At 56.1% G+C, this 24,624-nt stretch overlaps 1 protein-coding gene across 1 annotated transcript in view; it reads left to right on the top strand.

The window, feature by feature from the left end:
- The window catches only part of DOC2B (double C2 domain beta), a 49,762-nt gene that overhangs the window by 10,484 nt on the left and 14,654 nt on the right, over positions 1-24,624 (top strand). Inside the window, exons 6-14 of the mRNA XM_057535868.1 lie at positions 2,731-3,955; positions 4,372-4,501; positions 8,293-8,396; positions 8,609-8,706; positions 8,852-9,077; positions 11,695-11,936; positions 12,753-13,667; positions 21,365-21,444; positions 24,461-24,535. Of these exons, the coding sequence (XP_057391851.1) occupies positions 13,295-13,667; positions 21,365-21,444; positions 24,461-24,535 (528 nt within the window). The 5' untranslated portion in view covers positions 2,731-3,955; positions 4,372-4,501; positions 8,293-8,396; ... (2 more) ...; positions 11,695-11,936; positions 12,753-13,294. The remainder of the gene's footprint in view (positions 1-2,730; positions 3,956-4,371; positions 4,502-8,292; positions 8,397-8,608; positions 8,707-8,851; positions 9,078-11,694; positions 11,937-12,752; positions 13,668-21,364; positions 21,445-24,460; positions 24,536-24,624) is intronic.

The following is a 24,624-nucleotide window of genomic DNA, read 5'->3' as shown; positions in this document are numbered from 1 at the left end:
CCAAGGCTTGGGGGCTGGATGCCAGAACTCACTGTGCTGTTGCACGGGTTGGGGGGCTGGGTATTCCCCGTGCCACGTGGAGCAGACACACAGCCCGCGTCTGCATCCAGAGCCCACCTCTTGTTAGCTGTAGGGTCCTGCAGAAGGCCCCCAGCGCCTGGGTTTCCCCATGTTTGCAATGGTAGTGGTCGCCGTGCACGCCTCACAGACCTGCGTCGAGGCCGTATGTCTGGCACACAGCGCGTGCTCACTCAGAGTTTGCTCTCGCTTTTTCAGCGGGGCTCCCATGCCCCTCGCATGTCTGTGTAGGTTCACATGAGTCCAGGGACAGGAATGATCTTTGGGGACAGGCGGCATCTAGACCAGTGAGCAGAGACACGGTGGATTCGGCTCCTGGCAGCACAGGAGCCGGGCTGGCCCTGCGGCTCCAACAGCTCCGTGAAGTCCCCGGAGATCACGCCCTGCTCCGTTTCCCTGGAACTGAGACTTTATTTAGCAAAGACCCTCAGCAGACACCGGGACAGGAGAGGGGGCTGTGGGAACGGAGGCCCAGCCCCCCCGCAGGGAGGGGCCCTGCCCCTGATGGAGCGTTTCCCAGGTCTGGACCCTGACACAGGGGCCACCGAGGGACCCGGCAAAGCTGAATCCCCCACTCCACACACACACACACACACACACTCTCTCTCTCTCTCTCTCTCTCTCTGACATTCTCTTCATTTTGAGCACAAGGGGCCTCTGAACACTGACTCTGGTCAGGTGAGTGTGTGTGCAGCTGTGCGTGTGCACCTGGGTGGATGTGCACCCGTACAGGTGTGTGCAGCCCTCTGTGCGCATGTGCGGCTGTGTCAGTGTGTTTGTGGGTACATGCACGAATTTAGAGGTCGGTTCTGACATCTCTCTCTCCTTTTCCACCCAGCCTCCCCCTCCTTTCCCTCCCTTTCCCCTTTTCTGTAATGAAAAGAGAAAAGCAGCAGAGGGGACCAGAAAAGGGGGAGCCTGAGAGTCACACAGACCTGGATCCGAATCCCAGCTCTGCCGGTTCCCACCCCGGGAATATCGAGCAAGTCACTTGGCCCCTCTGAGCTGCAGTGTCTCATCTGTGTGATGAAAGTGTTCGCCCAACGTAGCTTATAGTAGGAAAAACGTGCAATTCAGAGCACCCGGGGAACGGAGCTGCTCTGCAGCCTCTAGGCTCAGGTGGCTGGGTTCCTGGCCTGTTCTATCGGTTTCTAGCAGAGGGACCTTGGGCGGTTCCTCACCCTCTCTGAACTCATCTGACAGAGGTTCTGCAAGGGTTAAATGAGTGACATAGGTAATGCTCTTAGAACACATGGCATGTAGTAGGAGCTTTATAGAGGGCAGATATTAAAATGTGTATCAAAAAGCATTTAGAGGGCTTCCCTGGTGGCACAGTGGTTAAGAATCTGCCTGCCAATGCAGGGGACACGGGTTCAGCCCTGGTCCGGGAAGATCCCACATGCCACAGAGCAACTAAGCCCGTGAGCCACATCTATTGAGCCTGCATGCCGCAACTACTGAGGCCCGCGTGCCTGGAGCCCATGCTCCACAACAAGAGAAGCCACCTGAGCACCGCAACGAAGAGTAGACCCCGCTCGCCGCAACTAGAGAAAGCCTGCGTGCAGCAATGAAGACCCCAACACAGCCAAAAATAAAAAACAAATAAATAAATAAAAATTTTTTTTAAAAAAAGCGTTTAGAGGAAAAGAGAGAAAACAAGAAAGCATTTAGACTTTTTTGGAGGGATGGAAACGTTCTGAAATTGGACTGTGTGGATGGTTGCACAACTCTGTAAATTTACTCAAAACCATTAAATCATACGCTTGAAACAGTTGAATTTCATGGTGTATAAATTATACCTCAGTAAAGCTGTTTTTTGGTAAAGCATTTAGAGAGGAGTGAAGAAGCAAGTTGCAGAATAATACACCCAGTATTGATGCCACTTGTGAAAAGTTTTAATCTATATAAAACAGTATTTCTCTAATACAAGTATGCATAGTAAGAACATCAGACAGAGCCTGGAATGATGCATCATAATTATGCTTGCCCGCTGAGTGGATGGGACTCAGGAAGGGACATTTTTGTCTGTAATGTTTTATTGTATTTATATATTTAAAAGACCAGGAAACCTAGGCAATGGTGTCATAAAAATCAGAATTTGTAGGGGGCAAGGGAAGCGTGGAGTGAGACAGACACATCATGGACAGCTTGGGCGGGGAGGGATCGTTAACTCCCTACTTCATGACTTCTGTGATGAAATGGTGGTGATTACACTGGTGTTTGCTTTATAACTATTCATTACACTGTGCATCTGCGTTTTATGCAATTTTCTGTTATAGTTCACATTTTTTAAGCTGAAAAATGTCTCTGAAAAAAGAACATGTTGATTTTGGTGGGTATGTTTTGGGATTTGATATGTCAACCTCTATACTCTTGTATATTGAAATTCAACGTAAGTCAAACAGAATAATGACCTGCCTTGCAGGATGGGGTGAAAGTTGTATAAGGTCACTGGCCATACACTGAGGTGCCTGGGGGTACAGGGAGAGGGAGGGCATTGTCCTCCTTCCTCAGTCAGGGTGTCCCTGGGGTTGCCTTGGCTGTCCGCAGTCCCCAAGCAGCCCCTCCGCCTGCCCACCAGGCTCCCAGACGTCCAGAGCACCAGGCAGACGTTTGGTGGAGGAGCCTGAGACAGCCTCCCTGATTTACCAGGCTCTCCACGTCTCCGGCTGATGGATGACCCTCTGCTCTCCCTCCCTCCTCCCTCTGGACGCTGCTGTCTCCAAGGCCACCGCCTGCCCAGGGTGGGAGCTTGTGCAGGCAGGGAGAAGCCGGGCGGGCTGGCGAGGCCTCTGCTGGCCTTGCCTCCCTCCTTCCACAGCTGCCCTGCCTGTAACCCCAAGGTTCTCCCCAACAACCTCGGCTGGTTCTGGTTGGCCCGGCTGCCAATGTGCTTGATTCTTTCCTTCAGCGACTGTGAATTGAGTGCCTGCCAGCTATGGGCCAGGCACTGTGCTGCGTCCCTACCGCCAATGAGCTCACCCACAATGAACAGTAAACAGGACCTGAACTCAGCTGGCTTGTTCGGGTTGTCAGACCTCTCGAGGAGATGGCCTTGAGCTGAAATCTAAAAGGTGGGAATGAGCCCCCCACGAGATGATGTGGTACAAGGATATTTCGGAGGAGTTGCTGGCTAGTGCAAAGGCCCTGAGGCAGACCTAGGCTTGCATCAGTGGGCCTGGGCAGAGGAGGATAGGATGAAGGGAAGGAAATGGATTCCTCTTCAGGACTAAGCATCCTCTGCCAAAGCCTTGTGGGAAGGGGTCAAGTTCCAGTCACCACCAGGGCCACTAGAACCCAGGCAGGGCCCAGGGAGCAGGAAAACCCCACCGGCGTATCTGGGATGTGCTTCAAATCCTGAGCTGGAGGCTGCGCCCAAAGAATCCCAAGTGGCAGGAAAGGGTAAAACCACCCTCTTTGTCCCCAGGACAGAGGCTGGCACAGAGCCACGAGCCCTGGCTTGCCTCAGAGTTACTGAGCAACCTTGGACAGGTCAGGTCACCTCTCTGGGCCTAGGTTTCCATGTTAACAAACATTGGCTATGTTGTGGACGGCTGCCTGCCCCCCAGCTTCTGAACTCTGGGACCGTGGGCGATTCCCCGCCCTCCCTGGGCTGCAGCCTGGGCTCCCGGGGGTGAGTCCTGGGAAAGCCCCCGGGGCTCCAGAGGCGTGTCAACCTTGAGCGCACAGCTTGAGGGTCTCAAAGATGGAGCCGTCCCTCGAGGCCCTCAAGAAACTCGGGGAGACAGACGCTGGAACAGAAGTCACGGAAAGTGAGAAGAGAGCTCTAATGAGGCACAGACCCAGCCACGAGGGGGCATCGTGAAAAGAATTCCTGGCCTCGGAGGAACAACACCTGAGCATCGGGGCAGCGCAGGTGTGTGCGGTGGGGGGGGGGGGGGGGGCGGAGGCGGGGGAGGTGAGGGCAGCAGGCAGAGGTGGAGCAGCCCGGCTGGGCGATGGGTGTGTTTGGGCACCGGGCTGGCAGTGCGAGGGGAGGCTGGAGGAGCCATGAGGACCCTGCACCGTCCTGGAGTCTTTGACTCTAAAAGCGGACGCAGCGAAGTGCTCACACACTCACCCAGCAGGCAGGGGAGCCCGCGGGAAAGTAGCCCCCCAGGAGGGGGAGGGTGTAAGGCTCAGCAGGGCCATCAGGCCTCCACCCCCCGCCCCTGTAGCGCCCCGCTTCACAGCCCAAGCTGCAGCCAGTTCAACCGCCAGCCGTTCTGCCGGGACCCCTTCCTCCTCCGTCCACCCCGTTTGCTGACCTAACTCGCTGCCTTCACGTTTCAGGACTGAGGACAAGCCCTTGCCTCCTGCGCCGGACGGCCGGTCGCTGGGGATCTAGAGCTGGGGGCAGGGGAGGTAGGGCTGCCATGCTGCTAATCTGACTCAGACCCTGGGCTCTCCAATGAGGTAGAAGGTGAGCACCAAGGCCTGGCCCCGTGGGAGCGTAGGCCCCTGGGCCGTTGCCCTGTGCATGTGTGTGCGGGGGTGAGCCAACGCAGAGCTGGCAGGTGCCACGAGGATGCCAAGCAAACCTCAGACAGGCTCGCCCCGCCCTGCAACGCACCTGCGCAGAGCTGTGTTCTGTCGTCTTCAGCTTCACCGTGTAGCAGACTTGGCTGGTCGATGGGGGCTGGGAGAACAGTGATGTCAGCCACGTGTTAGCTCTGCCTCTTTCTGGTTATGAGACCCTGGGCAATTGACTTAACCTTATTTACTTAATGAAAACAATTTTATTGTAATAATTATATGTTTATTTCAGTGAGCAGTAGAGAAATATAACCAGTGCATCAATTCCCATCACAGATATTATCGTTAGGACAAAGCTAACCTGGGTATTTAAAGCATTTTTTTAATGCACGTTGATTTAAAGTAAATAATAACGCAGGTCCCAGTTGAGAAGCTGGTGCATAAGTGACAGAGGCTGGGGAACGCCAGGTTACGGGGTGTCCTCTGTTTGGCTGTGCTTTGGGCTTTTGCTGGGGGCTTGGGACCCGCAGAGGTTTTCAGGTGGAAATGCAGGGACCTGCAGGCGAGGTGTCTGCAGCAGCAGTGAGACTAAAGGAAGCTGCTCCGCCCGTGAACCAGGTCTTCCTTCTCTGGTGTCTGATCCACCCACCCTGCCTGGGCTGCAGATGTGATTTAGGAAGTAGCGCGGCGACAGGGCACGGCAGGGCCCGGGGTGTGGCCGTGGGAAGTGACGGCTGACGTGAAGCCCTTGGGAGGGAGGTTGCTGGTGGAGCGGTACCGGGCCGGGGCTGTCATGTTGAGGGGCGAAGGCATCCGGAGCCGTGAGAATGGCACAGAGGGGGTGGGCGCTAGGGCACAACACGTTGGCAGAGCATTAAAAGGATCTGGGGAGACTCCAGTGCCAAGGCATGGAGGAGGGCCAAGCTGGGCGAAATGGTGGGAGAGGCCCAGATCATCAGAGGTCTTGTTTACGGAGAAGCAGGGATCTGCGAGCCACGGGGACAGGGCTGAGAGGCAAGCAGCAGTAGAAGGAAGCGTGGGGCTGGGGAACCTTAGAGCTGCATGGGCCACCCAGGCCACCAAGTTCATGGGACCAGAGTCTTGATGGGGATTTAGGCAGTGCTCAGCCAAGGTGAGGCCTCAGGAGCTGGCATCTCTGTCTTCTGGGGGACTCTGGAAGTCTCAACTCCCGTCCGGTGGAGACCCCTGCCCGCTAGATCCAGGTCCTGGCTCCCAGCTCCCACCATCCCCTCTGTGGAGCCAGGATTAGGACTTATCTTCAGGGGCCGGAGATTCAGAAAGGAACAAAATTTTAAATAATTATTATTTTTAAAGGGTACAGTTAAAATCTTTTTTCATCATGGGCTTATTCTTTTCCGACTTTTTTTTTTTAACATCTTTTCCTACTTTTTTATAGTGGCAAAATATAGATAACATAAATATGCCACTTTAACCATGTTTAAGTGTATGATTCAGTGGGTTAAGTACATTCACAGTGTTGTACAACCATCACCACTATCCATTTCCAGACCTTTCTCATCATCCCAAAGAGAAACTGTACTTATTAAATAATAACCTCCCACTCTCCATCCCCAAGCCTCTGGTAACCTCTATTCTACCTTCTGTCTCTATGAATTTCTTGTTTAACGGGTAATACATATGTGTAGTGTAAATGCACAGAGCAAAAAAATTTCCCTGACCCTACAGTTCCCTTCACAGATGAACAGTTTTTATCAATTTCCTGTTTATTCTTTCAGAGGTATCTTATGCATATATAAATACATGTGTATATACATCTTTATATACAAAGAGAACACACTGTTTTATGCCTCTTCCTTTTTTATTAGACAATATATCTGTGATGAAAAGATTTTTAGTGCATCAGAATATCAATATATCCTCCATATTAGTGCACACAGAGCTGCCTTGTCCTTTTTAATGGTTACATAATAATATTCCATTGTAAAGGTGAGTCATACTGTATTTAACCTACCCCTTATCAATAGAAATGCTTTAATTTTCAATTTGCTACATTTATCTATTGTCAGCTCACACCCACTCTTAGTGGGGAAAAAATGCAACAGCACCTAGTTAGCAATAAGAACAAATTAAACATGATGAGATGCCCTCTCACACCAATTAGACCAGCAAAAATTCGAAAGTCGGGCGACATCAAGTATTGATGGGGGTGTGGAGGAAGTGGAACCCTCAGACATAGCTGATAGGAATGAAAGGGTCATAACCACTATGGAGAGCAGTTTGGCATTATCTGGTCAAGCTAAAGATACATATATCCTTCAGCCCAGCAATTCCCTATCCAGGAATTTGCAAAGAAACCCTCCCATGTGGGCCAGGAGATAGGACTATCCATGGCAACAGGTTTGCAATAGCAAAGTGTGGGAGTCAACCTAAATGTCCAATGATGGGACTAAGGAGAAATAAATTGTGGTGTAGTCACAGAGTGGAATGTTATACAGCAATGAAAACAAACTATAGTTTACGCATCAGCAGGAATAAATCTCACAAACCATGGTAAGTGAAAAAAATCAGTTGAATGAGGATGTGTACAGTATGATGCCATTTATATGAAGTTTTAAGATGTGCAAGACAATATCATATATTGTTTATGGATGCATACATATTTAGTAATGTAAAAATGAATGCGTGGAATGATAATTATGGAATTCAAGACAGTGATGGCCCCTGGGGAGAGCAGTGGGATGGAGGAGGAATATCAGGGGATTTCAAATGCATCTGTAATTTTTAAAATTGTGGTGAAATATATATAAAACACAAAATTTGCCATTTTAATCATTTTTAGGTGTAGCATTCAGTGGCATTAATTACATTCACAATATTGTGCAACTATCACTGCTCTCTATTTCTAAAACTTCCTTCGTCGCCCCAAGCAGAAACTCTGTGCCCATTAAGCTCCCCATTCCCCTCACCCCAGACCCTGGTAACCTCTAATCTACTTTCTGTCTTTATAAATTTGCCTATTCTAGACATTTCCTATAAGGAAAGTCATATAATATTTGTGCTTTTGTGTCTATCTTCTTTCACTTAACGTGTTTTCAACTTTCATCCAGGTTGTAGCATAGAGCAGAACTCATTACTTTTCAGGGCTGAATAATATCCCATCGTATGGATATGCCACATTTTGTTTCTCCATTCATATCTTGGTAGACATGTGGGTTGTTTCCCTTTTGGCTGTTGTGAATGATGCTGCAGTGAACATTAGTGTACAAGTATCTGTTTGAGTCCCTGCTTTCAGTTCTTTTGGATGTGTACCTAGTAGTGGAATTGCTGGGTCATATGGTAATTCTATGTTTAGCTTTTTGAGAAACCTGAAATGTTTTGTTTTTAGGCTGGCTTGTGGGTCTTTATGTTATACTCTAGACCTTTTCTCTATGACTGAAATATTTTATAAATTTCAAAAGTAGAATGAGTTAAAATTGGAAGCCACCATTTGCATTGTTAACATCTTCTGAACTGCATCATAGTTCAAAGCTCTTTGAGGGAACATACGTGGCTCTTGGCTCTCAGTTTCAAAACGGCCAGTTAGAGCTCCTGCCCATTCTAGCGCATTCATAATGCTGAAACGTTCACGCCACTCTAGAAGACACTCGAACCAGCCCCTGGGCTCCAGCAGTCCCTAGGCCTCTTAGGGTGGGGGCAGAGGGTGCTGCCTCATCCTTGCTGTCGTCTAAGCCTCAGGCTACACACCCTGTCCTTCAGCAGGTTATTTCTGGAGCTTCCCCTAAGGATTCAGCATTATCCCTCCCTGGCATCTGATCTCCAGCCAGAGGCAGCCTGATCCTGGGCTAAGCCCCTCCTGCCAGGTGAGCTTCTCACCTTGGCCTCTTTCCAATCCGGCAGCCCAGAACATGGCCTGTGTGGAGAAGGAGAGAGAGCCGTAGTCCCTCCACTCAGCCCCTGGCTGTAAGTCCTGGGTCAGCCTCCTGTGACCTTGGGCCAGGTCCTCCATCTCCAGGCCTCAGAAAGTGGGAGTTGTGGGTGCTGACAGACCTGTGGTCTGCAAACCACTGAACAGGTGTCCCAGGAGGAGAAGGAGACGAGCATCTCTTTGAGCCATTTAGCCCATCACGACGGCTCCAAGAACATTTGACATCTGTGAAATGACATCATTAGGTAAGTGTTAACTTTTCCCCACTGGTAGGCCCAGTGCTAGTAAATGTACCGTGATGAGTATAATATGTTTATGAAATGTGCATAATAAATTATCAGAAAGAGCTGCATTTTTAATATTGCTTAATATATCCAGTTTGCCTCTCAGCAGCCACAGGCTATATGGCAACCGCTTCCATCGACTTATTGTGCGTCGACTTGCACGCTTCCCGGGCTGAGGCCCCGGCGTGGGCTGAGGAAGAGGCAGGGGGCGGCCAGAGTGGATGTCTCCCCTCCCCTCCTGATTTGCCCTCTGTCATCTGGAATCGAAAGAAAAATGGGGCTTTGTTCACCATCAGGCCCCCTGCAGGACGCAGCCCGGAGCCTGTCACAGGGTAGGTGCTCAATAAATATTTGTTACAGTGTGGATTCTTAGAGAAATGAATGGACAAGGGCCCCCAGAAGGCCCCTCTCCATCAAACAGCAAGTGCTTGGAGTTTTTCCATCAGCCCCTCGTTTGGGTTAAAATTTCCTATCAGTACAGAGAAACTTCTATCAGCACAGCAAGCCCAGAGCTCCTCCAGTAATCAGGGAAGGATGGAGACTGGGGGTACACGTTAGACCAGGGCCAGGGAGGGTCCTTCCTCCCAGGGCACACAGACACCAGCCAGAGATGCCAACCAAGGACGTCCAGCCAAGTGCAGGGTAGAGGTCATTTCCTCTAAATGCCTCTCACCTACTGGAAGGAAAGGCTTTAACTGGTCGCTCTCAGCCAGGAAAGAAGTCACAATGCCTGATGTGGGGTGTTTCAGACTCCCTGTTGGGACTTTGCCAAAGCGCTCCTAGAAATTCCAACCCTCCCCGCTGAGTGTTGCACGTTGGACAGTGTGGGGACAGCAAAACAGGTGAGAATGTTAAACCGTTTGCACCTTCTAACCCAGCGATTCTCATAAAAATAATTGTGCATAAAAATAATCTAGGCGTGCTTGTTAAGATGCACCCTGAGTCTTCACGCACATATCTGAGTTAGTGGGTGTGAGGTAGGGGCCTGGAATCTGCATTATTAGCAGGCATCCCAGGGATACAGGTACCTGGGCCGTCCTTTGAGGAACCCACTTCTACCTTGTTGGACAGGGGCCTTTGTAGTCTGTTGGGGAGGGAGGGGGAGGTCAGAAGCCTGTTAGGAGAAGCACGTGGGGGAGAATCAAGAGTACAGGGTTCCATGGACCTCCCTGGCGGGCCAGTGGTTAGGACTCCGCGCTTCCACTTTAGTGGGCACGGGTTCCATCCCTGCTCAGGGAACTGAGCTCCCACATGCTGCGCAGCGCAGCCAAAAAAAAAAGAGTGCAGGGTTCCTGAGGGCTGTGAGTCTACCCACTTAACTTTGCCAAGGACGAGTCTAGCTGCCGAGCTGCCCACCCCTGTGTGGGGAATGGAAGGCAACATGATTGATGGGGTCTGGACACGTCCAGCTGTTTAAAGATCCCCACACATGCCAGCCGGCACCCCATCCTTGGCCGGTACGTTCACTTCTCAAGGCACTTTCCCCAGCGTCCTCATCTGGTCCTGGCAGTGGACAGGAAAAGAAGGCAGCCAATTGCATTTCACTGGTGGAGAGACTGAGGCAGGCACAGGGCGTCCAACCATGGTTTGCACCGGGAAGGCAGGGGCGAGAGAATGACGATTCACTGAGTGCCTCTTACGTCCCAGGCTCTGGGCCAGACGCTTTATAGGCATCTCTACCTTCACTTCTCACGAGGTTGTTCATGGCCTCCCCCATTCCACAGGTGACGCTGCGGGCCTAAGTTAAGCAGCTTGCCCCAAATCACACACAGTTAGGAGGAGGGAGACACTGGCTTTTGAATCCGTCTGCCTAACTCCCCTGCCCAGACTCTTTCTAGAAACTAGACACCTGCCCAGATAACACCAATTCTACCCCTCCAGGGAGCCCTACCTCATCTCAGCTGGGCTCACAGCTGGATGAAGTAAGATCGCAGAGTGGCCCTTGACTCTGCCGCCTGCTGGAGGTTGGCCTCAGATATGCCACGTGTTTCTCCAGTGGTCATCCTGGCTCCCACTTCTTCCAGACCCTCCCTAGAGCCAGCACCTGCAGAGCCAAGAGCCGGGGGCTGATCTTCCAGAAAGCCAGATCCACAGAAAGTCAAGAAGCCAGGAGGAAGTGATCAGCCCCCTCTGTCCCCACATCCCAGTGAACACACGGGTAGAGCCTTGCCATCAAAAGGGCACGGGGTCAGGAAATCCAGGCTCTCATTCCCGGTCACTCGACCTCCTGAAGCCTCAGTTTCACCATCTGTAAGATGGTAACAACACTCTCGTGCTCCTCAAGTGAATGAAGTACGAAATGATGGTTCAGTGCCTGTACTTTAGTACCCCGTGTCATTACATAATCGCTTTGTGATGCAGCCACCTCTAGCACAGAAGCCACTCTGCGCCTATTTAAGGACTAATCCCCTTACGCATCCCTGGGAATGGGAAACCCACTCACTGTGTTAGGCTTCCAGGCTCTCCTGTCCCTCCCTTGGCCTTTGACTCTTGGAAGGCTGAATTTCTCTCCTACCAGGATCCCAGATTGTCCTTAGGGAGCCCCCAGGCTGGTTCATTCCCACTGTAACCCCTAAGACTCTCGGCCCCCTCTCTCTTCCTCGTCAGTTTGGGCGGTCCCCAGTCAAGAAGCCTCAGGAAGAGCTCTGGGGAGCAGGATTTTACCTGTGTTTCCAGCTCTGCTCTCTAGGGGTGAGGAGGGAGAGGGGGGGATGGGGGCAGTGGGAGCCTCCAGAGAGTCAGGACCCCAGCTCTGCCACCAGCCAGCAGTCACCTGGGCGAGTCACTGTGTCTGAGCCTTAATTTTCTCACCTGCAAAATGGGAACATTGTACCCTGCCTACATCGTGGGGTGATAAAAGGAATCAGTGAGATAACAGCTGTTGAAGGCTCTTGACAGAGTATACCGTAGGTTTCAAGGGTGGGTGGTGACCTTCACCATCCGTTTCAGAACTTGCCGTGAAACAACATGCGGATCTCCATCACATGTCTCACGATGAGTCTCATCTCCCGAAGGGAAGGGTGAAGAGAAAGCCAACGCTGGTGAGCACCTCTTATCTGCCATGCTCTGTGCTAGATGCGGCCTCCCCACGATGCTGTGAGGTTGGAAGTAGCCCCATTTCACAGCTGAGAAAACTGAGGTTCAGAGAGAGCCAATGATCTGCCAGAATGATGCAACTGGAAGTGATGAAGGTGAGGCCTCCTCTCTCTTCTCTCTGCTCTCCACACCTCCACAGGGGTTATGGTGGGTGGAGGGGCACAGGCTTGGGGTCCTGCATTCAGTTTTCCTGGAAGGGACCCAGCCAAGAAGATAAGCGTTTCTGATGTTCAGTGAAAACCAGAGAGTGAACAGGATTCCGTCTGTTCCCAGGGCTTTCTGGGGACACACCTGTATAAGCAGCAGCCGTTCCCAACAGAACGTTGTTCCCGGGAAAGCAGGACAGCAGCCAGGGCTGGGCATTTGTTTGGTTATCTGACCATGTGGGAAGCCTGAGCCTGTGGGCCGGCCACACCCTGCCACTCCACCTCTGCCTCGCTCATCATTCCCTGGGGATGCCCAGCCCTGCCTTGCCCTCATCCTCTCCTGACCATGGGGGGCGGGCGGGCGGGGGCTGGGTCCCTCAACCTACTCACAGACCAAGTGAGAGACTGACTCCTGGTTACAGAGTGTGTTTGTATGTGACCTGAGAGGAAGGGTGAACAGTCTGTGCCAGTAGTGACCTTGTACAGCTGTGGATGTCTTGCTTGTGTGTGAGCATCCTGTCCGGCACTCCTAGGAGTGTGGCTGTGTGTCCTGCTAGATTGGGGGTTGGGAGGTGCCTTGAGTCCCCTGATCACTTTTTGGGTGTGTTCGTACGTCCTGTTAGGTGTGCTGGGGACAGGGGTGCCCTGGGTCCCCTGACCACCTCGACGAGTGCTGTGTGTCCTGTTAGGGATGTGTGTGTACTGGGGGGTATACGGTGCCACCGCAGCCTCAAGCAACTCTGTACGGGTACGTGTGTCCTGCAGGTGTGAGCAGTGGGAGCTTCCGCCCAGTTCTGCACACGTTTCTGTGCGCTGGGAGTGTCCTTGCACACCGGTATGTGTCCTGTGTGAACGGAGCCCAGAAAGTGCGGGCACGCGCGGAAATGTGCGGGTCCCTGCTCAGCTCCCCGCCCGTCCTGCGGTGCGTGAGTGGAAAGCGCCCGGTGGCCCTGCCCGCCGAGTGTGCGCGCGCGGGGTCCCGGGCCGGCGTGCGCGCCGGTGTGAGTGCGAGTGAGTGCGGCGCCGCTCAGCTCGCTCCGCGCCGCGCCGCCCTCGCCGCCCGCACTCTCGCACTGCTCGGCGGCTGCCGGTGACGCGGACTGGGCCCGCCCCCTGCCTGCCGGCCCCTGGCACTCACTCGCGCTGGCCGCCGCCGAGCAGGCAGCAGCCGCGTCAGGGCCGTCCGGGGGTGCCGCCGGCGATGCCCACAGCCCCCGCCGCGCCCTGCCGGGCCTGCTGAGCCGCCCCCGGGCCGGGGCCGCGCCGGGTCTGGCCGGGCCGCGCCCGGGCGGGGCCGCGCTGCCTGCATGACCCTCCGGCGGCGCGGGGAGAAGGCGACCATCAGCATCCAGGAGCATATGGCCATCGACGTGTGCCCCGGCCCCATCCGGCCCATCAAGCAGATCTCCGACTACTTCCCCCGCTTCCCGCGGGGCCTGCCGCCGGACGCCGGGCCCCGCGCCGCTGCACCCCCGGACGCCCCCGCGCGCCCGGCTGCGGCCAGCGCGGGCCGCCGCAGCCCCTCCGACGGCGCCCGCGACGACGACGAGGATGTCGACCAGCTGTTTGGAGCCTACGGCGCCAGCCCCGGCCCCGGCCCCGGCCGCAGCACGGCGCGACCGCCCGCCAAGCTGCCCGAGGACGAGCCGGACGCCGACGGCTACGAGTCCGACGACTGCAGTAAGTTTCCCACCCGCCGGCTTCTCGCCCCCTCCCCTGCGCGGCTGCTCGCGCTTCCGACCTCGCCCGCCCTCGGTTCCCCTGCGACCTCGGTTCCCCCGGCACACCCGCCCCTGTGTCGCTGCCCCCGGCCGCGCTGTGCGCTCTCCGCGCGCCCGGCACACACAGCCCCGACACCGCCCCCGAGCAGATCGGAGAGGTGGGAAGTTTGGGGGCCCCCCCGGGGGTGTCCCATTTCCGGGGCCCAGCTCCCCGGAGCCCGCGCCGCGCCCCCTCTCGGCCCGCCCGCCGGGAGCCCCGGCGCGGGCGGCGGCTTTTGTTCCCAGGCAGGGCGGAACTGCGCCCCGGGGAGACACCAGTTGCTGCCGGCCGCGCGGTCGCTCCCCGCTCCGGAGCCCGCGGCGGACCGGCCCCTCGGCCGAGGGTCGGGCTGGGCGAGAGGCAGAGGGCGCCCGGGGCCCGGGCCGGGCGGCCTCCCTGGTGGGGCCGGCGGCCGCAGAGGGCGGCGGCTTGGCTGGCGTGGGGGCCGAGGACCAGGGGACCGCGGGGCCGCTTGTCCTTTGGAGAAACCTTGGTGGTTCCTCCTCCCGCGTCCGTTGGTCCTGCCGGTGCGCTCGACCGGGCCGCCGACCTTCGCCCACCTGTTACACCCGCTTCCCCGGCCGGGAAGGGCCCCCCACCCCAGCCCGCGCCTCCTCCTCCGGGGCTGAGCCCCGAGCCCCAGGTAGTAGGCAAGCGCCAGGGCTCCCGGGGCCTCCGGGGCCGAGGACCGGCCGGCTGGCGCTCCTGGCGCCTTTCTGGGCTCTGAGGGTGCCCGCGCCGGGACTGGAAGGGAAACCGAGAACGAAGAGGTCGCCGGGCGGTGCGGGATGGGTTTACGCGGGATGGGGGTGGGGGTGGGGGCTGCGCTGCTCGCCAGGCCGCCAGCCCAGCTGTAGCCCCAGCCGCGTCACTCTCAGAGCTGGAAAACCCGAGTCAGACGCCGGCCCTGCCTGGGAGGTGGACCTTTCTCGGGGCAGGGGTCGCTCGCCGACTTCCCCCAGGCTTGCCGGGTCCCATCCCCCGCGCAGCGAGGCTGGCTGCGTCTGGCTTGAATGCCCACACGGGCCTCAGGCTGGGGGTCTGGAGTTTCCCCCAGAATAAAATGTGCCTTTGGAAGCTGACAGTGGGGGTGACCACTGCGGGAAGAGGTGGGGCCCGACCTCTCATCACCCTCCCTAGGGAGGCCCAGGCGGAGCAAGTGGGAGGAGGCTTGTCAGACCGTGGGTCGCTCGGAGCCGGGCCTGTGCTGGGAAGCTGCCTGCTCTGCACTTTCTCGGGCCTGGACCACAGCCCTCTGGCCAAAGCCTGGCGTAATGAGGCCCTGCCCTCTGGGTATGGGGATGGGGAACAGTCCTCTCCCTCCACTTTCCTGCCGGCCTGGGGAAACTGGGTCGGGACAGTTTATTGCCCTCCGGGCTGTATCCTGAATCTTCACCCCCCCAGCTCCTGGCACCTTGGGCAAGGCACTTGCTGTGCCTTTGGGCAGGCGCTAACTGAGACCCAGGTCACCCCTTTGCATGCCCTGAATCTTCAGCCAGCTCCAGAAGAAGGGGTGAAGAACTTGTTCCCATTTCCAGCATCTTTGCTGCTATGCCAAGGGAGCAAGTGAGCAGGGCAGGGCTTCTGCCTGAGCTTCAGGCCCTCCTGGTGCCACTCAGGGCCCTCTGATGACATACGGCTAAGAGGTGAGAAATCTGGTTGCTTCTTTTGGCTGTCCCTGAACCCACAGGCAAGGAGGGGACCCGAAAGTGCCCCATCTTCAGTCCATCAACTCAGCAGTCCTTCACAGAACACTCTCCTAGCAGCAGAGAGGGAACAGGGCTGGGGCCCCGGACTCAGAGAGCTCATTGTCTTGCCAGGGGACAGACGCACGTGAGGTCAGCGGTACAAGGTCTGACACAGCCTTGCCAGCCTGAACCATGGGCTGGCCACACTCATGTCACCAGGGCACTCTGCTGAAAAGAGCCAAGGTGGACGGTGTGTGGCTGAGCCAGGGCCACCTTGGCCCCCTCATTCCCTTCAAGGGGCAGCCACCCTGGGCTTAGACCCCCTCAGTGGCCGAACAAACATCCCACCATGGGAGCACAGAAATCTTGGCTCCTGCCCATGGGGGGGACCCGGTTCCGGGTGGAACCACTCTCTACCCAATACTCCAGGCTTTACCCCCGTCTCAGCTCTGACAACCAGATCCCTACAATAAGCCTAAATGATTCAAGCCAGATGGTTCATTACAGCTTTAGCCAGGGTTATGCTATTTGCTGCCCTAATTATTGGATTATGTCTGTTCTAACAAAAAGAAATTAGGACGGTTGCTCTGTTGTCCAACGCTGAGAGTGAAGTGCTGTTTATTTATTCGGCCTTTTTTTCCTTCTCTTTAAAGCCCATCCTTTATTAAGTCACCTCAAGGCATAAACACAAAATTGACAGGTTCCAAATTGATCTAATAGAGGAGCACTGATGGGGAGAAGATGCAGAAATGTTACAGTTAGAAGTGTCCCCCCAGTGCCCTTCCCCTCCCAGTGGTCCACAGTGCAGCCTGGCCAAGCTGGACTCCGCTGCTTGCTGCCCTCCTGATGGGTCCTATGTCCCACCCTCCACATGTGCTGCTCCCCTGCCTGAGATGCCCTCCCACCCAATCTCCACCTGTGGAAACAGTCCATTCTTCAAAGCTGTAATGACTAGGATATTCGGGGGTTGTAGGTAACAGAAAAAAATTCAGAGTGCCTTAAACAGTGAGGAGTATGGAGGTCATGTGGCACTGGGGTGGATTCATGCAGCCGCTCGTCAGCAGCATCAGTGGTGATGGTTCTGTCTTTCCACTTGGCCATGCCCTTTTCCTCTTAGGCTGACCTCCCTCATGGTTCAAGGTGGCTGCTGCAGGTCCAGACATCACATGTAACAATAAGATCCTAAATTTGATAAGGATCAGTTTCCTCTCCCATGTCTCAGTTTAAAAGTGAGGAAGCCTCTCCCAGAAGTCCCCAGGAGATCTGTCCTTCTGTCTCGTTGGCCAGAATTACATCTCTTGCCCATGCTTACACCTGCCCCTGCATGATTCACCCTGGGCTAGGTCAGGACTGATCCCCACAGAGGCCTGGAGCAAGGATGGAGGGGAGGAATCGCTGTTAGGCCTGCCCAGAAGTCCCTCAGCTCGAAGAATTTCCCTGTACCCACTGGCTGTGATTCCCTTTCCTTGGAGCCAAGTCATATTCTACCCGGACCGTATTTCTATGCACTTAACCTTATAAGACCAACTAGGTGTCGGGCGCTGTGCTGAGTGTGGAGGTTCCAGAATGCCTGAGACATGATCTCTGCCATCAGGGAGTTCATGGAAACCGTGACACACAAGTAGCCCAGCAGTGAGGACAGGGAGTCAGGAGCCCAAATGGGAAGCACCGGCTTGCACAGAGTTCCCCCACAGAGAGGGTGCTCTGAGGCTGGGAGGAGGGAGGACGCAGCCTGGCTTAGTGGAAGGAGGAAGAGTCGAGTGGCTGGAGCAAGGGGAAAAGGCCTCTGATGATGAGGCCAAAGCGGTCATATCACAGACGGCCTTGAATGCCACACCAAGGAGGTTGAACTGAGTCCAGGTGGCAGTGGAAAATTTTTGAACAATGTAAAGAATGAATAGGTTTATAAAAGTCCTAACCCTCTGCCTCTGAGCTCCCGAGAAGCAGGGCTATATGATGTGTGGCTCATTCCTCTTTGTACCCCCTGCAGCGCCTGGTCAGTGCCTCAGTTTCCCCAACTATGAAATGCTTTCAACGCAGCCTTGATCATTTTCTGTGGTTCTTGCCATGTTTTTTGTTGTTGTTGTTTTTAAACTATTTCAGAGGCTGACATTTTTCTTAAAAAACCAAAACAAAACAAAACCAGGGCTGGTTTCCTACTCCCAAGGGTGTACGGGTGAGGAAAGTCCAGGTGCAAACCAAGGTCAAAATGATGCTGTCAGTCTCCATCAGCAGAGCAGAGGGATGTGCTGCCTTAGAGGAACTGACAGGGGCTGGAGCTTGATTGTCTCTGAATTAGCCCCATTAAAGCTCTATAATTATCAGCAAGCTGGTGACAACTCTCAAAGGCCCATTAGTGACCAAGCCTCATTATTTATCCAAGGATGTTAACTTTAGCCAGGAGGTGTGATTTGAGTGGCTGGAGGACAGGACCCTGTGGCTCACACAGACAAGCACCTTCACCTGCCCTCAGGGCCCGCCTCGCCTGCACAAGCCCAGGGGGTTTTTCAACTCAGAGCCTCCTCCAGGGCGGTGGCTGAGACCTTTCCACTACCCACACCCCGAGAGCAATTCTGTTTTTCTCTCTTTTGTTTCTCCGTTGCACCCTCTCAAGAGTTCAGCTAAACAAAGCAGCAGACAAAAAATTTTTGGAAGCCACTAAGCTTTAAGGCAGGAGCTATCAGGATGGAAGTGAAGAGGCTTGGATTCTGCATCCAGCTCTGCTGTGCCACCCTGACCAAATCACCTCCCCTCTCTGAGCCTCCTTTCTCCAAATAGGAAATAAAGACTTTTATTTATGAGCGATGAGAGAGCTTTTATTTATGAGCGATGAGAGAGCTCCACCACCGGCAAGTCTCTAAAACTGGTGCCTGAGCTTCTATTTATAAACTATTATTTCTTATAAAACTTGCACTGGAGTTCAAAGAAATTCATCAGTCCCATCCTGGGGCAGCACTGGGCTTGCTGTTCCTTCCTGGGAAGTGAATACCAGTGTTGGTTTCACTGAGCAGCATCGGGCCTTCCTTAAACACGGATGTCTGTAGAGCCAGTGGAAGGGACCCCTCTCCGCGCCTGGAGCTGAATTTGCCAGTGGGGACTCTGTCTGCTGGCTTGTCCTTCTCTGGAATCGGGAACCGGGCAGAGATCGTGGACTGTGTGTTTTAATAGATGAGCATCACACCACATCTCTGCTCCCATGAGCAGCTGGAGAATGAGTTGGTTTGGATGGACTGGCCGTGTAGATTGAACATCTGCTCTTTGCTGGTGTCAGAGGTGTGGCCGAGGCATGGTCCCTGCCCTCAGGAGGCTAATGTCTGGGGGGCACAGCCACAGGTTAGGTCTGAAGGGAACAGCAGACTGATTTACTGTCGTACAAAGCCAAGAGCTTTAGAGACTATTATTACAAAAGCCTGGGCCTGGAGAAGCTTGGGCCCATGGCTGTTAGTTGTTACAGACGTGGTGATAGATCACACTCCCTTATAGCACCTCACCTGCTTACCCGCACAGAGGGGAGCTAGGATACAGGCAGCAAAAGGCCAGATACACCTGGACTAAAGCACGCATGCTCCACTCAGGGAAAAGGACTTTAGGCTCCACTCAAGGCCTGTTGAGTTTTTTTTAATTTTTTTTTGGCTGAGTTGGGTCTTTGTTGCTGCACACGGGCTTTCTCTAGTTGCGGTGAGCGGGGGCTACTCTTCGTTGCGGTGCGCGTGTTTCTCATTTCGGTGGCCTCTCGTTGCAGAGCACAGGCTCTAGGCATGTGGGCTTCAGTGGCTGTGGTGTGCGGGCTCAGTAGTTGTGGCTCAACGGGCTCTAGAGCGCAGGCTCAGTATTTGTGGTGCACGGGCTTAGTTGCTCCACGGCATGTGGGATATTCCTGGACCAGGGCTCAAACCCCTGTCCCCTGCATGGGCAGGCGGATTCTTAACCACTGCACCACCAGGGAAGTCCCATGGCCTATTGACTTTTAGTTTAGACACAGTTTTAACAAGTATTCTCACCTGGTTTCATAGAAGAAACAAGTAACTAGTGAATAGGAGCGAAAGCTGTTTGTGCTACCAGGGGCAGGTACTCTAACAGGAGTTTCAAGCTGATGGCAAAGGAGGAGGCGGAAAAAATGAAGAAAACCTCAAAGAAGAGTGGCCACCTGGGATCCCTCGGTGGAGGAATCATCTCACATGCCCTTCTGTGTCTGGGCTGGGACTCTGACACACAGAACAGTAACCGTAGTCATAGCAATGACTCAGGTTATTCTGAAAAATGTAAGTGACCATTTGTGTATTCTGCTCACAAAGGCTGGGAGGGGAGTGATCCAATTCAGAATGAGTTCATTCCAGAAAGTGTCTCAGAGGGGCAAGTACAGTTTTCTAGATAAATCACCTAAATGGATCTGCTCCTTCTATAATTATCTACTGAGTTCTTTCTGTACCCCAGGCATGGTATTAAAGCACAATGCCATGAGGTGGATGCCGTTGTCTCCATTTTGCAGATGAGGAAACTGAGGCACACTGAGACTAGATACACTGTCTAAGGTCACACAGCAAGGAAGTGCAGAGCCAGGATTTGAACCCAGGGTCAGACTTCAGAGGGCAGGTCTCGCACCCTACTGGTGCCCCCGCCAGACAACGACAGAGACACTGAGCTGTGTGCCTGACCCTGTATTAGGAGCTGGGGTGCAAGACAAGTAGTGGCTGGACTCGGCCAGCAGGCTGTGGTTTGCTCTAGACGCACACTGGGCACCCCTGGCCTCCCCCGAGCATCACTCCAACCACTCCGCCCCCCACCCTCTGGGTTGGCCTGTGGTTGGAATGCCCCTTCCCCCAGCCCCAGTGTGCACTGGCCAAGCCCTACTCGTCTTGCATGGCTCAGGTGAAGCGTCACTTCCTCCAGGAAGCCTTTCCTGATGGCCCCAGTTCACATCCAGGCCAGGCATCCCCCGTGAACCCTCCATCAGTCCTGGCCCACTAAACTTTGTTGTGACCAATCCTTTTCATCTGTTCCTCCCATTAAGCTGCGCTTTCCTCGGGGCAGGAACCCTGTCTTATTGATATCTTCGTTCCTGGAGTCTGGCATATTGTAAACACTTGGTAAAGAATGAATGAATGAATGAGATGCCAGTTGGTCAGCCCAGCAGCCTGCAAGGAGGGTCTGGGCTTCTAAAGACATCCTGTGAATGTGTACCTCGCGGGGAAGAGACTTGCCCCTGAGGTCTGCTCCCACCCACAATCCCGGCCTTCAGGCCGGGAACCATGTGAGAAAAGCCACAGCTGCCGTGTGTGATCACGCCCGAGGGTGGCAGCTGCATCCAATCACTGCTGCACCCTCTGCCCAGCCCTTGGGAATCACTCGCTGCCTTTTAGAGGCTGGGGGCAGCAGCACGCGGGCCCAGCTCGCTGCTCACAGCCTGCCCAGGGCTCCCGAGGGACCGGGGAGACCAGGGAGCCGCAGCCCCAAGTGCTGCTGGGGGGCGGTGAGTGGGCCAGCCAGTCGGCCGGGCTGGGGCCTGCAGTGCGGCAGAGACTGACCCCTCTGCCTTCTCGCACACTCCTGGGACGGTTAAGAGGCAGGGGGAGCTGAGGTGTGGAGCCCTGGCCGGTGGTTGCACCAGGAGGACAGGAACCCCTTTAGCTGAGCGCGCGGCACACGTGGCCCCACCCTGGACCAGCCACGGGCCGCGAGGCACGGCGCAGGGGTCAGGGGCCCACTGCCCGGCTTTGACTCTCAGTTCACCGCTCGCGGTGTCTGGAGGTGACGGGCCTAACCCCCCCGCCCCCGAGCCTCCTTCCCAGGGTTGGGGTCAGTATGCAGCAGGCGCTCTGCTGGTGGCAGTCAGCACGGTCACTGTGGCACCTCGTCCGGCAGCGCAGGGGTGGGTGACACTTCTCCACCGTGTGGGCCCGGCGTGACCTGAGCCCTCCCTCTCTGCAGCCGCCCTGGGCACGCTGGACTTCAGCCTGCTCTACGACCAGGAGAACAACGCTCTCCACTGCACCATCAGCAAGGCCAAGGTAGGCCCCACCTGTGCGCCAAGGGCGAGGAGGGAGTTCTCGCTTCAGTCATCTCAGCTGCTCCTGAGATGTAGCTGCCTCGCCTACAGAGAGGCTTTCGGGGGAAAGAGTAGAACAGAGAAGCCAGAGAGAATGGCGGGGGGCGGGTAGCTTTCAGGAGACAGACGCCCCAGAGCTGGGGAGCTGTCGAAGGAGGGAAGGGCAGGCGGGGAGGTGACAGGCCTGTCCTGCAGGCCAAGAGGAAGGGTTGGACTTGGGTGCCTCCGGACTCCCCGAGGAGGCTCTGGACGCTGAGGCCACGCCAGGCGGGGGATTAGTCTCTGGTCGCACCGGCCTGAGCTTGCTGTCTGGGTGGAGGCGTGGGCGTCTGTAAACCCCACGCTGGTCCTGCGCTGGGCTGGCACGGTCAGCTCTGTTCTCAGCCACGCTGTTCCCTTCGTCCCCACACCGCGACGCTCCCCCTGGGAGGAAGGTGCCCAAGTTGATGCTCTCCCGCAAGGTAAGGGCAGCCGTGCGGCCTGGTAGACCTCCCGGTAGAGCTGTGGAAGGGCCTGGGCCCGGTTCAGAGCAAGGATCTTCCGGCACCGCTGCCCGCGCCCAGCCCCGCACCACCAGCCCCCCAACCTGCGAGCTTCTCTGCCCCTCCCCGACCCTGCCCATGGCTCTGCTCACCCAGAGGGGCAGGCTGCCTCGTTCTGCCCCGGCTGTGCCCCACCCGGCCTGGGCCGCCGTGGCTGGACTGCCGTGGCAGCGGTGAGCAGTGTCCCTGTGGGCCAGCACCATCCCCGCCCCTGCCCTCTCCTCTGGGAGCTGCCCGGGCTGTGACACAGGGCATGCCCTGCCTTCCTCCCTGCCCTCCTCGAAAGGGCTCCAGACCTGCCCTAGGTACAGAGCTGGGAATCTGATAACCCCCAGCTGTGCTGAGGTGGAGGGCAGGGTGCACGGCCCCGGCAGACCCCTTCCCCTCTCCCTCCACCCAGCTGTGTAGAGGTTGTCCAGGCCTGGGGACTGGGAATGGGCCCTGGCTGCCAGGCTGCTCTGGCCAGAGCCGTCCCTTCTCCCCAACCAGACTCCAGGCCCCGCCTGTGCTGTGTGCCCCGCCTTCCCTACCCAGGCTCTAGAGGGGCTATGTGGGTGTACTGGGGTGTGTGTGTGTATGTGTGTGCACACGCGTGTGTCCACTTGGGTTTGTATCACTCAAGGCATTCGAGATGGGGGATGGGAGGACCCTGAGCCATGGTCGCTCCCACATTCTCCAGTTCATCCTCTGCTTAGATCCAGTTCTGCAGGGGAGGGGTGGTGCAGGCATGTGAGGAGCTGGGGCTGGGCTGGGCTGGGGTGTGAGGAGGAGCCCCAGGGGGTAGGAAGGCTGAGGCCGACAGGCAGAGCCCCTCGGGGGCCTCTGGGAGGATGCCAGATGCCCCAGCGCTGGACCCTAGATTGGCCACCCTCCCTCCAGGTGAGCAGAGCTGCCTCCGTTTGCTCATCTGTAAAATAGGGTTAATCATCCCCACCTATGTGGTGGTTGTGAGCATTAAATGAGTGAGTGCTCAGTACCTAAAGCTGTCCTGCAGGACAGGGCCTGGCGGCAGACACCCCCCCCACCCCCTGCACCACACACACACGCACGCACACGCACATACGGGCACTCATATCCACAGCAGAACTGGAAAGTTCCACCTTCGTGCAAAAGGGTGAGAGGCGGGATGAGAGGCCTGTGTTGGGAAGGTCTGCCTCTCTGCCACGGTGCACGCAGGGCCGCCCGGCCAAGCCTCGTCCTGGAGCCAGCCCCACGGAGCAGGGCAGAGCTGGAGCCCAGGCAGCTCCCGGCACAGCTCAGATGCCTCTGCCCTCAGCCGCTTCTCTGGCATCTTTCAAGGGGCCCAGCATGTAGGGGAAGGGGAGCAAATGCCCCACCAGCAGGCCCCGCGTCAGCATTGCCTCCTCAGCTCCCCCAACAACCCTGAGATCTGGGGACTATTATCCCATTTTACAGATGATAAAGCCGAGGCTCAGGAGGCAGATGAAGTCATCCACTTACCCAGCTGATAAGTGCAGGAGCTGAGACCTGAACCCCGGCCAGCCTGGCTCTGAAACCCGTGGGCCCCTTCCCAGTAGCAGAGCAGTGCTCGTTGGAAGTCGGAAGGCCCCACCTCAGATCTCAGCCCCTGCCTGGGAGCTCCTCCGAACCAAGGTGGGGAGGGGGGAGAAGAGCCTCGGCTCCCCTGGGAGGTGGGGGAGGTGGGCTGGTCATGAGCAGCCAACTTGCAGCTCATCTTTGAATGAGGCTGTGGGGTTGCCAGCTCTACCCCACACATGCCCCAGCTGCCTTCCTCCATCCCCGTGTGCCATCCCGGAAGCAGAATAGACGATTATCACAAACAGGAGCAAGCGTGAGGTCACCTAGGCCCCTGTCTGTTTATGGTTCCGTGAGTTCCTTGGCTGTGCACGCTTGACTGGCGGTTGAGAGTGAGTGAGGGGTGCCATCTGGTGGAGGGACCCTCCACGGCCGGCCAGCTTGTGTGGCCTCTGGGGACACAACGTTTTCCCATGGCCGCAGAGGGAAGCGTGTGGATGAGCGGACAGAGGGTCACAAGGACCTAGGGTCGGTGAGGGAAGTCGCAGTGCATGGGGAGCAGGGAGAAGGGGGATTGGGAAGAAGGAAAGGCCTGACCACAGCAGGAGAACGAGGGCCTCATTCAGAGAAAGTGGTCACCTGGCCTCCAAGATAAGGAAAACAGAAAGAAGCTGATCTGGCAAAGGCACCCTGTGTCGCCTGCCCAGGGCCAGACGTTTGGGGGGGTGGGGGGGGGAGATCGCACCAGCACGGAGCCTTCCTCGCCACCCCCCATTCTGGGGGTGTGGGGCAGGATTGCTTCTGTGAAGAGGGTCATGAATGGACCCAGCCAGGAGGCCCAGGAGGCGGGGATGCCTGCTGACCCAGGTGCCAGGAGGCCTTGGCTGCTCTGTGTCCCCAGGCCCCCAGTGACACCCTTTGCCGTTCTCCTCTGCTCAGGGCCTGAAGCCGATGGACCACAATGGGCTGGCGGACCCCTATGTCAAGCTGCACCTGCTGCCAGGAGCCAGTAAGGTGAGGGGCCTGCCCGTCGTGACTGGGGCCCAGGCTGGGCTTGGGGCGCCCAGGGAGGCCCACAGCTCCCACACCCACTCAGAGACCGA

This window comes from Balaenoptera acutorostrata, chromosome 20 (assembly GCF_949987535.1).
Source record: "Balaenoptera acutorostrata chromosome 20, mBalAcu1.1, whole genome shotgun sequence".
NCBI lineage: Eukaryota > Metazoa > Chordata > Mammalia > Artiodactyla > Balaenopteridae > Balaenoptera > Balaenoptera acutorostrata.
The sequence above is the reverse complement of the archived record's forward strand: the minus strand, read 5'-3'. Positions and strand labels throughout refer to the sequence as shown.